Below are 14,408 nucleotides of genomic sequence, written 5' to 3' on the forward strand. Positions count from 1 at the left end.
AAAAGAATTCATAGTAGACTGGGAGAAGACTGAAGTCACCTGAGGCCACATACTAGGCTGAAGCATAAATTAAGATGACAGACAAAAGGGGGAAGTACTTTTTAATTATGACCATGTATAACTCAGTTTCAAGGGAAGATTGAACAAAGTCAAATTTAAGAGTTGAGAGTCTTCACAGAAGCTGGAACTTTAGTGGCAGTCAGGTAGACAGCACAGAGCAAACAGGAATCGTCTTCACTCACAAGAATCATAAGCAGCTTATTTCTAAACAGAAAGATATACATGAACATCTTTCAAGTTATAGCTTCATACTTTTTCAACATAGCCTTTAAAAGGGTTGCCTTTGAGTTAAAATTACAAGCATGAACATGTACCTGCATGTTAAGTAATTCTTCAATCTTATTCTGGATCTGTCCATAAACATCATTAAACAGCTCCTCCTTTGATTTTGTTCCATTCAAGTGCACTTTAAGAAAGTAAAATGAGAGCACTATAATTGAATGTTTCTGTAAGCCTTCTAGATCCTAATTTAAAGAGCATGCACTTGACTGGTATCAGAGAAATATACTCCGCCCACCTGCTTCAACTCTTCTCATGCATCTAAGCAGTACGTATAGCTGAGGTTTGAAAAGCACTCCCTCATAAAGCAATCTTTCCAAAGTGCTTTTGTCATTAAAGACTTACCCACATCAACACCAAGATCTTCCATTATCTTCCTGTGCTTTACATACATAGGCCAAACATGGCCATCAAACAATCCAGGTGGATCTGGTACAGTGTAATTCCTTGAACTATAAAATTGAGACATTGTTATTCAAGAGTGGTCTAATTACAGTTTAGGGAAATGACAGATAGTTCATTCAGTTTCTCTACACTGAGCCTGTTGCCTCTAATGTAGTTTGAGCTTATCAAAAGTTAGTATTTAGCATAAGCTGCAAGCATAAAGATACCCAAAAAGTTAGAATTTGATGTGTGGGTCCAAAGTGTTCAAGATGCAAAAAGGATTCCTAAGACAGACTGATGTTAACATTGATGAACAGCCTTCTCTTAAAGCTTTAGAAGACTGTCTGCTTATTCCTCTGAAACGTAACTTTTTCAAGCTTAACATGTTTCATTTGCATTAAGAACAGTGTATGTGTACAACAATACAGCCAAATACAAAACCCCAGGATAGTTTGAAACCTGGGAACTGTATCATTGGAAAACCAGAAAGGGAGAAAGCCTATTGAAAGACCTCTGCTGACACTGAGCATTTGTCTCACACAGTAGTTTGACAGAAAGCTTTTGGGTTTGTTTGGTGAAGGAAGGTACAGTCTGCTAACACAGCAGCTACATTAGTGTTTATCCTTTCCTTATCTAAAAGCTTTAGAGAAACAAAGTCTTGAATGGAATAAGATGTTTTTGGGCTAGCAAGACAACTTAGAAAGATAAACTTACCTTCTTCTCCTTTTACACTCTTCATATGGAATGGAAAGAAAGTACCGATGGTGGAATACATCAATCAGCGGCCTAAAAGAGATACATGTTTGGTTACAGCTAGACTGTTTGATTAGTAGTAAGGAATGGAAAGGTAAAACTACATCCATTTCCTGTATCTAGAGCTATCTTCAGACTTGTGGCACCTAAACTCACCAGCAGTCAATACCAGCTGCTAACTCTTGGTTTAGAATAAGTCTTTGTATTCCCTTGGAGGTTCACCTATCATGTGAAATCATGTCAAAATAAAAATATATGAGGTCACATTTGATTACCTGTAGGTGTAAAGTAGGAAGCCTTCAACAATAAGAATGTGGATTGTTTTATCTCCTCCCTCCTCATCTTGTAAGATTTGGGCATCCAGTGTGTTGTTGATCCCATGAGAACGCTCAAACTTGACTGGGTTTTTTATCCAAGCATTTATGGTACTCATCATAGCTTCCATATCTAATGCACTAATCACTAAGACAAGACAGACAATTATCATTAAGTGGTAATTAAGTATTACAGAGTCAGTACAAAAATAGTGCACGTAGAGGATCAAAATACTCAAAAGTTTTTGAGTTACACTGATAACACTGTAGCAAAGCCTTACCATCATACTGTTTAAATCCATCTTCAACTTCTATTTCATCTTGGGGCTGAAACAGTGATAAGAAAAAAACTGCTTGGTCAGCACAGCTACTGGCAAGCTCAACATCCATTTCAAAGCAAGATTCAAGATCCGAACCCTGAAGCTACAAAGAGGAATCTTAACCCTCCACCAGGTTTCTTTGCATGCAGATAAAAAGCAGTAGTAACGAGGCTAAGATAAAGCAGCCTGCTCCTCTATCTTCCCACCAACACAAGCACACCCAAGAAAAGGGAAAGTCATCGGGACGTATTACAGCGCAGGCTTATCCACCAGCCGCACGGCCAACCCAGCTAAGCATTGCCGAGGAGCCGCCGCAGACGGTAAGGGGAACCAACGGCAGCTGGGAAGAGCGGGCAGGGAAGAGCGGCGAGAAGGCAGGCGGGACGCCAAGAGAGGGCGGAAGCACGCGGGGGTCACCCCTCGCCTTCCCCCGGCCCACAGAGGGCGGCCGGGCTGGTAGGCGCCCGCCTCACCTTGAAGAAGTCATCCTGGTGCACCACGCTGCAGTTGGGCAGGGCCTGCATCAGCTTGCGGGTGAGGGTGGTCTTGCCTCCGTTGGTGACCCTGCGGCGAGAGCGCCCGGCCCTCAGGAAGCGCCGCGGGCCACGTGCCCGCGCGGTGCCGTCGGCCCCCCACCCCCACCCCGTCCTCCGCGCTCGCGCCACTGCGGCAGCGGCACGAGGAGGGCCGGTGGGGGAGGGAATCGCGCCCGGGCCGCGCCTCGGCCGGGCCCAGCACCTCGGCGGCGCCCCCCCGCCCCGCGCCGCCGCCCGCCCCGCGGCTCTCACCCGCCGATGCCGATGATGATGTTCATGGCGCGTCCGGCAGCCGCCCGGCCCGACTCCTACAGCCTGTTCCTGAGGGGCGGGGTGGGGTCGGGGACCCGGCGTCTCCGGTACCGGCCGCCTACGTGCCTGAGCCGGGACCCGGGAAGAGGGGAAGAAAGGGGCCGGAGAAAGAGGAGAAGGTGGAAGGGGGAGAAACCCAACGTCAACTGCCGGGCAACGCCATGGTCGGAGGAGGAGGGAGCAGCAGAGCTGGTCCGCGCCGCACCAGAGCGCTCCGCAAAGGGAGGACGGCCCCCGCTGCCTGGGGCTTCCCCTCACGCTCCTGCGCGCCCATTGGGCGGCTGCCACCGCCGCCGCAGCCAATGGAGAGCGCCTGACGCGGACGCCTCGCGGCTATTGGGTAGAATGCGTTCACTCACGCCCGATAGGGTTACAGCGCGGCCGCTCGGCGGCGCTCATTGGCCGTCGCGCTGGGGGAGGGCAGCTGCGCCAATGGCAGGAGTACCGCGCCCTGAGGGGGGGTCTGGTGGCGGCGGCGCGGCGTGCGGCCCGGGCGCTCCCCTCAGGCTCTGCCAGACCGGGCGCCGCGGGAGCCTCCGGGCGCTTGGCCCCGCCACCAGTGACAGCGCCGGCGGGCGGCTCGGCGGGCGGCTCGGTGCCGCTAGGCTCCTTCGCGGTGGTAGCGAGGGGGCGCGCCCTGAGGAGGGCGCGGCCGAGCTCCGCGCCCTGAGGAGGGCGGAGCAGGTGCCGGCGCTGCCGCCTCCTCCTCAGGCTGCGCTGCCCTCCGCGCCCCCGCCCAGGCGGCGTTACAGCGGCTGCGGCGGCAGTAAGCGCCCGGGGCGCGGTGCAGCGGAGGCCCGCGCCGGGCTGTGCTCTTGGCCTTGTTGCGCTGAGGCGGTCGTTCACCTTACGGAGCCGTTGATACCCCCATCCGGAAGGCCTCAGGGGGCTCTTTGCGACCCGCTCCAGATACCGGCCCGGTTTTCAGTAGCGAGGAGCTGCGTTCGCCCTCAGCGCCTCGCCCCGCTGGCGGGGGGCAGCCCGCCAAACGCCGCCGTCGTGCGGCGGCCTGCGGCTGCCCGAGGGGCCGCGGCAGAGCGGGGAAAGGCACCGGGACGGGCCATCCGGGCATCGCCATCCCTGTGGCGTGACTCAGTAAGGCAGGGCTGCTCAGAGTGGGAAAAGGTGGGAGGGAATGCCGCGGGCGATGTGGTTTGCTCTGCGGCAGGGTGACCCCTGCAGTTTTCCAGAGTAAAATGCGGCAGCAGTTGTGTAAGCATCTTGTGCGTTCAAGGTCAAAACCCGTCCTTAGGCCATGAAATCAGGGAGTTTTAATGGGCATATAGAAATTTGACTGGGAAACTTGGTATGGTGGGTTTGCCTCCTGTGATTCCCGCGTCTCGACAGAAGAGCAGTTCCCTACTCCTGTAACTGGAGGAGCACGTCTCCCTGACAGTTGTGTTTGTCGCTCGGCTGCAGACTGCCAGCATCCTGCAAACTGCAGAAAACCACGGGACTGGAAACACTGCTGCGCCTGAGGGACTTTACCTCTTCTTGTTCAGGCTTTTTCCCTTCTATGAAGAAATAAAACTTATGGTCGTGGCCTTTTTTTTTTTTTCTTTAATCTAATCTGAGTTTATTCTTGGTAACATTAAATTCCATAATTTACAAGCTAGTAACTTGGTTCAAGATGGTTACCATACTAGTGTTTGGTGTGTTGCCAACCATTCGGCTTGCTTCTCGTCTTTTTGTGATTTTTACTAATTTTCTTCTGGTCAGACTCCAGGCAAATCTCAGTTGGTTTCTCTGGCAGTTATTTTTAACTTCCAAACAGAACACATAATTTGGTCTCCTGGCTTTTCTTCTTTTTTGAGGGGGAATGGACAGCTAGTTAAAAATGCATTTTTTTCATTTTGTGACTAAGCTTATTTCCACTTTGAAATAGAGGAGCTGCCTTGGTGGTTTTTTTGTTCGTTTGTTTTTTTTTTTTTCTAATATGTATGTATACTTAGCTTTTAAAAGGGGAAGCTTCAAATCTCCTCAGAGACTACACCCAAATTCCTTAGATTAACAATACCAACACACCTAGATCGATGGAGTTCTTGGGTAAAACCCTATTCTCAGCTTTCTATGAAGCTTCAGGACAGCAGAAGGCCAATATGTAATAATACTACATAATAGTGTTATTATGTAGTTTGAGGACTACATCTCAAACTAAATTTGTAATCTATACATATACCAGTAAAATCAGGATGCTATTTCCAAGCAGTTAAGCTCACTCTACAGCAGGATTTCGGCTGTTTGGCTCCAATCTTCTTCCAAAGTCTTGGTAATTTATTGTTTTTTACTCATCACCTTTCACCAAGCAAGATGCACTCTTCAAGTTTTGTGTTCAAAACTAGGTTTTGATCTGGAAATACAATTTCCACTGTTTTTTACCATATCTTGGCAGTTCCAATATGTAAACGTACAACTGTTTCAGTATTTTAGCATGATGTAATCAAATGAGCAAAGTAAGGATAATGAACAAATTAGATGCACAGTGGTTTTTAGAAAGGCAATTAGGCTGAAATATGCTTCTCGCATCAGTTCAGTACTGAGAGAGCTGGAATGAAATTGACAACTGGGCTTGGAAGTTACCACAGTTTAACAGCTCGGTTGGGGCAGGGTGATGGTAGCCTGCGTCTGATGTGTGATAATATACGCTAACTTTACACTCGTCGTCTTTCACTAATAGCTCAGAGTCAAGGATTTGCAATGATCAGACTGTCCTGGTTTTGGCTGGGATAGAGTTAATTTTTTTCTTCCTAGTAGCTGGTATAGTGCTGTGTTTTTGATTTAGTAGGAGAATAATGTTGATAACACGCTGATGTTTTAGTTGTTGCTAAGTAGTGCTTACACTAGGCAAGGACTTTTCAGCTTCCCATGCTCTGCCAGGTGCACAAGAAGCTGGGAGGGGGCTCAGCCAAACTGGCCAAAGGGCTATTCCATACCATATGATGCCATGCTCAGTATATAAACTGGGGGGAGCTGGCCGGGGGACAGCAACCGCTGCTCAGGGACTGGCTGGGCATCGGTCAGCGGGTGGTGAGCAGTTGTATCACTTGGGTTTTTTCCCCTGGGTTTTGTTCCTCTCTCGCTCTCTTGTTTTCCTTCTTATTACAATTTATTATTATTATTTTGTTGTTGTTGTTCCAATTATTAAACTGTTCTTATCTGAACCCACAAGTTTTTTTTACTTTTACTCTTCCGATTCTCTCCCCCATCCCACTGAGGGGGAGGGTGAGCAAGCGGCTGTGTGGTACTTAATTGCCGACTGGGGCTAAACCACAACAAGACCTTGAGTCTAAAGGCCAATTGTGAAGAACAGATATGTTTGGTATATGTTATTTATCAAGATTACCGTGCATCTCTCATGTCTATGGAAAGGGAGAATTCTTTTGTTTGGATTCAGGCAAACATTTTCCACTTCACATAGAATTGATACTTTGTAAGTAAAATACAAGAATATTTTTAATACTTTTTAATACACAGCAATGGCAGAACAAATTGCATGTTATGCTCAGTAAAGTATATCTAAACATTCATAAAGCTCTCAGGCACTTTAAGGCTACGGACTCCAGAATGGGTGCGCATCCTGCCCATTCCATTCAACATCTGTGTCTGTGTGTGCTAGCCATTTCCCTGGCCCTTTGTCTCTCTCCCCTCGATGATACTGCTGCTATGGTGAAAAATAGAGAGAAAGAACAACAGGATATTGTCCAGTTCTGGTCTGTGTGCCAACAGTGACAAAATGTTGTTTTCTCCTCAGTTTGGGGATTCTTGTTGGCTTTTATTAGTCCTGGGTAAGCCTGAACACATTAAGAAGTTTTTAAAATTCATCCAGTTAGTGTGGAAACCTTGAGTCTCTGGGAAGAAGGTGGTGTCCCGTGCCCCGGTGCAGACATTCCTGTCCTGGAGGATGATACTCTGACTCATGCAGAGGAAAGGAAGAGTTCTGTTGTAAAGCAAAACAGGAAGGCATCCAGCGCTGCTGTGTGCCAGGAGGACACCTGCAGAGCTGCCGCAGGGGTGGAAGTGAGCCACAGGCTGTATGGATAGTGCTGAGAAAACTGCATGGCTGCACAAATCTGACACCAAACTAGGGCACTATTTTTGGTTTCCATTCTGCTTTTCTGACACCTGTAGGTAAGCGTGAAGTGCGCAACAGACTTCTGCAGCACCTTACAGAGCGAAGGAACCGTCGCAGGGTATGGGACCACAGTGAAACGTTCTTGCTTAGCAATTGGGTTTAATTATAACCCAGGAATATGAACTGTAAACGCGCTGGAGTTTCCAAGACAGGAGCTGGCTCCGTGCCAGCGCTTGATTGAGGACATACCATCCCGTCAGGACTCCCTGGGAGCAGCAGGTAACACCCAGGCACGCACAGAGCCCCACGGAGGTAGATGGCCAAATGCTGGGGGGTACGGTGGGAGGAGAGCGGGCGTTCAAATGTTATTTTGGGCTGAGGATGTTTCTCTATCTAATTTGATGCTCGTCTCAGCCTGCTTTCAAAACAGGTTGTTACTGTACAGTGACACGCTTTATCATTTTTAAGAAAATCTTAGCTTTGATACAGTCTCCTTACCATGAAATAAACCCAAAAAATCTGCAACTCGTGAAATGTAGGCAAAAGCTTCGGCTTCTGCATGTTCTTATGGTTGTGTGGGCCACTGTCCCTTCTTTGCTCAAACACTGCTCAAAGTGTTTGAGCAATATGCTCAAAGAAGGGACCGACGTCCCTTCTTTGCTTTATCACCACTGATGCCTCAAACAAGGCATCAGCGGTGATAAAGACTGTTGTGAGAGGATGAAGTGAGGTGAAAAATGATAATTGAGTCAGATAATGAGTTGTATTAAAACCATCCAGGATAAAATGGAATAATATATGACACATTCTGCAATAATGTATCATATAGGCCACCTAAAGCTGACGCAAACATAACGAAAGCTTTGAAAGATAGATGGCAGAAATTTAAAAGATTTGCTTGAAGTGTGAGAAGTGATGAGGTGTAAGAAAACCACAAAGGTGAAAGAAATAGATGTGCTAATTACATAATTGTGGGACTACATAAGAAATGCCTGTGAATGGGGAAGCTTACGCTGTTTGGTTGTGAAGACTTCAGTGGGGGTTCAGAAAGGCTGAATTGATGAAGCTGTAACTTTTGTTAAGCTGTAAGCTTTAAAAAAACCCCCTTCTTTATAAATTAACATGTTATAATATTGTTTTAATGGTCTGGGGTATGAAAAAGTTGATATGAAAGGCTACTCTATAGCCTTGGGTTTTATTTGAAGGAAGATATTTAAAAAAAAAAAAGTCAGTAACCACTAAAAAGTTGGATTTTATCGTAGCTTCGGGGCAGTTAAAGTCACTGAGTTTCCTGGTTGTGTCTCCAGTTCAGGAGTGCTGTGTTAATAGTTTTATATATTCTGGGAAGCTCTAGGCTCTGTCTGATGAATGGTTTCTGTTGCTGATATACAGAGCTCTTTTTTTCTCTTTTAAGAGCTTTTTGGAGTTGTAGAATACTCTACTTTGAGCTTTTCTATGTCTAAGAAGAGTAACTATATCAGATGTAAGAAGGAAACTTTCTTTTGCACCTGTTTGTAAATGTTAAGCATTCAATCTGTTGTGCTTCAAAGCTATTTTCTTTCGAAATACTAAATAGTTCATAAGCATTGGCTAGCTCTGCTTACAATCAGATCACGGACTGTTAAACAAGACCTGACTTAATTCTAGCATTGCTTTTATTACGCGTCTGTAAAGAAGCCAGAACTTACACTACTGTCTGTCTGGGACTAAATGTGCAGAGTTCTTAACCCTGATTTCTGACATGAACATACTGATTTTAAGTTGATGCCACTCTTCTGTCCAGGTATGTTTAAGAATTTTACAGTCTTGTTTTAGTCTTCTGAAATGTCTGTCACTCAGTAACTGTTACAAGACGTCGATATATTTTAGTATAAATGTAAATAATAATCTCTTTGCAGGTGTAGTCATCAGATGCTTTCTCTGATCTTTACCTGTGAAGCTGCACAAGCAATTCCTTCCTAAACGCACTTTAGGAACTGCATCTTGGTCCTCGAACTGCTTTAACTCCCAGAGAAATAATTACACTTAACAAGACCTTATTACCTACTGAAAAATATAATGACTGAATTCCTGGTTTGTTTTAATTGGTGCAATGGTGAACAGCCCCAGCCGGTAGGTAGAGGCACAGTTGCCATCCTTTATCAGATTTGAAATTTTGTCTTTCAGTTATGTTCATAACACTTTCATTGTCATGTTGTTTTGATTAGTTTGGGCTAAGTAATGCAAAAGCTAAAAATAGACCTGTTAAACTATGTTTAAACTATGTGTGTTTTGCCAGAAACTTTGGCCATATGACTGTTTGCAGTTCTCAGGTCTTGACTTCCCGACACTAAAGAAAGTTTTTGCTAAAATTCAATTAGCAGTAATACAGTAATAAAAGTGACTTCGACCCTCTCTTACTGCAAACAGTCTGAAACTTCAGCCTGGTTACCGTGAGGAGTCATTAGGGGTCAGTACTGACTGTCTTTTTTTTTTTTAAGTTGGCTTCTTGTTTCTGTCTGAAAACTGCTCATGTTTTCTGAATAGAGACCTAAGATATCTTTTTTCTTACAGAAGAGGCGTCGGAGACTGGACCGGAATATGATAGGAGAACCAATGAACTTTGTACACACTGTGCATGTTGGGGCAAGAGAGATGAGTAGTGACTATTCATCAGTAAGTGTGCACCTCTTGGATAAGCAGAAATCTCTACTCGGTAACCTGTAGAGCAGGTAGCTAATAAAATACTAGATAATTGTAAGAGAGAGAAAAACTTTACTTTTTTTTTTTTTCCATCAATAGAATAGCATCAGAATAGAACTGTCCTTTGGTTTGTAAACATAAGATACTGTGGAAGATTTATTCAGCAAGAAGTGCTCATTTCCCCAGTATCATTCCATATGACGAGAACCTTTTGGATAGGGATTCCGTGGATGCACTTGATACTAGGTCCAGATAACACATCACCCTGAAGTCAAAGCTGTGCCAGCATGAGGGATATAAGAATAAGTGGATTTTGGATAGCAAGACCCATCTCATGCACTGACTTAAAATAGCATTTAATAATCCTGGGTTTAGTTGTTGCTTCTCCCTACTACCATTGGGACCCAGGACTGTAAACATATGGCTCACCTGCCTCTTCAAATAGGTGCTTTTAATATTTGTTCTGGCAACCAGACTTTATAAGATGCATGTTCTAATAAACTTTTTTTCTAGGCTGTATCAATTCAGGACCACATGAAGTCTAAAGGTGGCTACACAAATGGCACTTCTGCAACTGTTGAGATATAGGAAACGGACAGAAGGCTGAAATCTGCTCTGTCTTATGAGGACCCCCTGGACTGTGCTTTCATATTCTTAAAAACCTCTTTATCATGGAGTAGGAGAGTACTTGAATTATGAATAGGTCAGTGCAAGCTTTGGTGTTCTTTGCACAATAGCTTCTGAAGCAGTTATTGTAAATTATCCTTAAAACAGTCTGTCATGGTAGTGTTGTAGTGGCAACTGTAATTTGTCACTGTGGATGACTTCCTAGCTGTGTCCCAAAAACCTCACAAAGTTGTCTTGTAGGATGGGATTGGAAGTCAGTATGAATTGTCTGGGGTTTTGGTCTCTGTCTTTTTCTCCCATCAAGAAATGCAGAGGTTGATTTAATTGGAAGATATCACATGTTTGCACTTCTTCCATGGGCTAAACAGAATTGCTAAGTAGGATCTTCTAGCCTGTAGTATAACTTTGGACCTGTTTTTTAGATGGCTTACAACCTAATGCATAAATCTACTGAGCTGTACTTTGGTATTCTTTTAACGTCTTTTGATGGTGAATGAACTCTACCATAATATAGTTAGCTGAGTCTGCAAAACCCAGTGAAACTTCTGCCTTGCTGTGATAATGCTTTTGTAACTAAAAATTTTTTGTAACTAAACATACCCACTCTCACATGAGGCTTAGAAAAACAGACATTTCTCTCAATTACTGGGCTGCCTCCCTTCCATACATGCAATAGTGTGACTGACAGATATTACTACAACAGAGCTAATAATACATACCAGTTAACTTCAAGTGGTGCTACAGTATGCTCGCAACTGTGTGTTAATTTTGCATGACTACTGCTGAATTTTAAACTAAACATATTTAAGATCACTCTCTCTGTTACCTATCTGTAACAGTAACTACCCAGGACTTCAAGGGTTCTCTCACTTGTCTTTCTGGCTCCTTAATTTTGGGCCTTTTTTTTTTTTTTAATGAACTGAATTTTTTCTTGCATGTGGTTTACGTGATACAGCCATGTGAAGGACAGAAATTTAAAGAATATTGTGAAAACTTGCAGGAGAATATTAAATTGAAGCAGTGTCTTGCAGAGTTCCAGCACTTTATAAATATGGATATTTAGCCATACCCAAACCACAGTTTATCACTTAGTTCTTATTCATCTTTCTATTAAGTGATATGGTGAAACTGCTGAAGTAGAGCTAGGTTTTTCTTTTACCCAATGACTGACAACTGTTCCCCAGCTCAAAATTCTGAATGACCACCAGAGAAACTTAGGAAATCTGCTTGCTGTCATGGATTAACTAAATACAAGTCTTAAAATTGCTGCTGTATCAGCACCAGTTATGCTGGAAGTCAGTAGAACTCCCTCCTTCTTGCTCTAGGCATAAGATCAGTTATGAACTATTTTCCATTTAAAAAAACCCCATCTAGCTAGCAAATCTTTTAACTTGTATGATCCTGTTTATGGCTTGTGATTCTTCTTAAATCTAGACTGCTGGCTTTGCTGAATTGTTAGACTGCCTTTTCTGAGTATACTAGGGAACTTAAAACATTAAAGGTAGCTCTGAGTTTCTGTTTGCATTCAAAAAAAACCTCCCCCCCTCCCATATTTTGTCTTTAAGGGCCAAAGAGGAAGAGAGAATGTTACTTTCTGTAACAGTCAACAGCTGATCATAACATTCTGCAACCACATAGGAGAAATCTAATATCCATGTCTTGCTAGATCCTTACTCTTGAATTAGAATACATGCCAAATTTTAATACATTTTAAAATTAGCATGAGTTAGCTGTACATCTAGCTTTTTAAAGTCTTTCATATTATCTGTCTTCTAACTTCAGATTTATTCCAACAGCCTAGTTAAGATACAAAGTTCAAAGAAGCTAAATCCTGTATACTGTTGAGGAACCATGAAGTGACCAAGGTGTTTTAAAGAATAGATTCTAATCCATCTGCTATTAAATTGAGTTCATGCATTCATTGGTCCATACCTGCCCAGAAAAAATAGTGGTAGGGCAGCTATCGTGAAGAAAATGGGTTGTATTTTGTTCACACTGTAAGAAAACAAATTGAACAGGAGTTTGTATTTCCTGAAGATCCATTCAGTATGTTTAAGATAGTAATGTATGCATAACTAGAAATAAAGGAGTTGATCATGTCAGTTCTTCTCTCTAAAAATAAATCAACAGATAATTTTGTTATTAAACGCTTATTTATAGAAAAATCCTAGTTTTCATTATGTAAACCAAGTAGCACTATGTGGTGTAAAACTAACCTATTTTCATCAGACTGTATAGTATTATATAGGACCATATTAAAGTGTCACGTCATTAAAAGGAAATGTTTTGCTATTGCATTAAAGGTGCCATTACTTTTAAAATCTAAACAAACATAAAAGCATGTCTTAGGACTTAGGTATTTTTCTGTTGTATATTTAGAAACCTTATCTAGCTGTAATCTGGCATGTAACTCAGTATAAATCTATCTTGGTTATAATAAACCTGTTGAACTAGGCACTTGCACTCTTTTCATATTGTGGAAAATCTTCATATTTTCTCTACACTGAAAACCTGTTGGTCAAGTGGATGGATCAGCATGGCTTGAACTCCTATTGCACAAAATCAAATTTCTCCACTAGAGAGCACAATTTTACATCAAGTCTTTTCTGTCTGCTCTATGCAAGCTATTACTCCATTGCAGGGGGCTTTTTTTGATGCCTTTTGAGCTTGACTGGAATAAAATACAGTAAGTAAGACCAAAGGATCAAACTTTTTAATCAACATCATAGGCTGTGAAGACCTTGTATCAACACAATGTGGCAATGAAACATTACTGCTCTGACTTCATGGCATTTTATGGTTTCTTTTTGTAGTTGGAAGTAAAATAACTTGCAAGGGGAACAGGATCAAGTCTTTTATATGTAGTCTGGCAGAGTAGCATGCTTCCTTTAAAAAAAAAAAAAAAGTTGTGGGGAGACTAACTGTTATTTTAAATACCGTCTGTCTTATCCCTTGATGTCCCTGCTAGGCTTTCCTGACTATCCCATAATGCTGCATGCTGCATAAACCTGCAGTCAGTACACAGAAAAGGTATTTGGCTTTTTCACAGCCTAATATGTCTTTTTATCTCCTGTAGAGCAGCTTTATAACAAGTATGTGGTGTCATGTTATGTTCCAAGTTAGCCTGTAATATGATAACTTGCAGCCCAGGCACGTAGTGCTATTCCTTTGTATGGTCTTGCCATATTGGACTATCAGGTGCTTCTGTAGCTTCCACTCTGTATAGACAAAAAATGTTTGAGAGATTAATAAATACCCTTAATCTTACTGTGCCAGCAAGAATAAGCACAATTTGACAATGCTAAATTCCATGGAGATATGTTTATGAAATTCATTATATATTACCAAATACAGTTAGCACACACACAAAAAAATCAAATCTGTCAGTGAAAGATGATCACATGGCTGCTCTTGGTTGTGTTTGGATTTACTTTGCTATCAGCACTGTGACATCGCCATAAAAACCCAACAGTTGAAGATAAGAATGATCTTGTCTGCCTTTCATAATCACTGTGGAGACAGACGAGATGAACTACAGGAAGAAAATAGTGCTGTATTACAGTGGTGTCAAAAAGATCTCCTCTGGTGAGTGGGTTCCTGTAAGGCTTCCAGATACTTTGTGGTTCTGCAGACTTGGTTAGTCAAGAATCTCAGGCAGTTGTTTAAAGTACTGTACTATGAAATCATTCAGATAAAGTTAGGCAGTCTAGGAATAGGAGGTAGAAGCTAGATCTTCCTTCCTAGCATTTGTATGTTCTTTTCTCAGGAAAACAAACTCTTCAATGGGACTGGTTAAACAGAGTACTTGCAGTAGTCTGGTTTACTGGGTTATGCTTCTAGTTTATGGCTCCTGAAGATAGACTTTCAATTCTAAAATCTGTAAGACGGGTGAATCACACACTAAGGGTTAATGTCAAAGGTGTGGAGTCCCAAAATAAAAAAAAATCTGGTTCATTAGATTGCAGATTGGCTTCAGGGCAGAAAATAGACTAGCCATAAATAGAATGTGTTTCTAAAACCAAGGCTGCTTGGAATAAATCTTTCTTATTTATTTATTTTTAAAAAGTGG

At 42.9% G+C, this 14,408-nt stretch overlaps 2 protein-coding genes across 2 annotated transcripts; one reads left to right on the forward strand and one right to left on the reverse strand.

The window, feature by feature from the left end:
• Positions 1 to 84: 84 nt before the first annotated feature.
• On the reverse strand, positions 85 to 3,071 carry LOC142411726 (nicotinamide riboside kinase 2-like). Its single transcript, XM_075506114.1, has 8 exons — positions 2,899 to 3,071; positions 2,584 to 2,674; positions 2,072 to 2,117; positions 1,752 to 1,938; positions 1,438 to 1,509; positions 685 to 791; positions 375 to 466; positions 85 to 264 (listed from the first exon to the last, which is right to left on the reverse strand). Exons 1-8 carry the CDS (start codon positions 2,922 to 2,924, stop codon positions 259 to 261), a joined length of 627 nt encoding a protein of 208 aa, XP_075362229.1. The 5' UTR covers positions 2,925 to 3,071; the 3' UTR covers positions 85 to 258.
• Positions 3,072 to 8,930: 5,859 nt separating this feature from the next.
• On the forward strand, positions 8,931 to 10,340 carry LOC142411012 (CDC42 small effector protein 2-B-like). Its single transcript, XM_075504195.1, has 3 exons — positions 8,931 to 9,142; positions 9,584 to 9,685; positions 10,226 to 10,340. The coding sequence occupies exons 1-3, from the start codon at positions 9,089 to 9,091 to the stop codon at positions 10,298 to 10,300; spliced, it is 231 nt and encodes a 76-aa protein (XP_075360310.1). The 5' UTR covers positions 8,931 to 9,088; the 3' UTR covers positions 10,301 to 10,340.
• The last annotated feature ends 4,068 nt before the right edge of the window (positions 10,341 to 14,408 follow it).

This window comes from Mycteria americana, chromosome 6 (assembly GCF_035582795.1).
Source record: "Mycteria americana isolate JAX WOST 10 ecotype Jacksonville Zoo and Gardens chromosome 6, USCA_MyAme_1.0, whole genome shotgun sequence".
Taxonomy (NCBI): Eukaryota; Metazoa; Chordata; class Aves; order Ciconiiformes; family Ciconiidae; genus Mycteria; species Mycteria americana.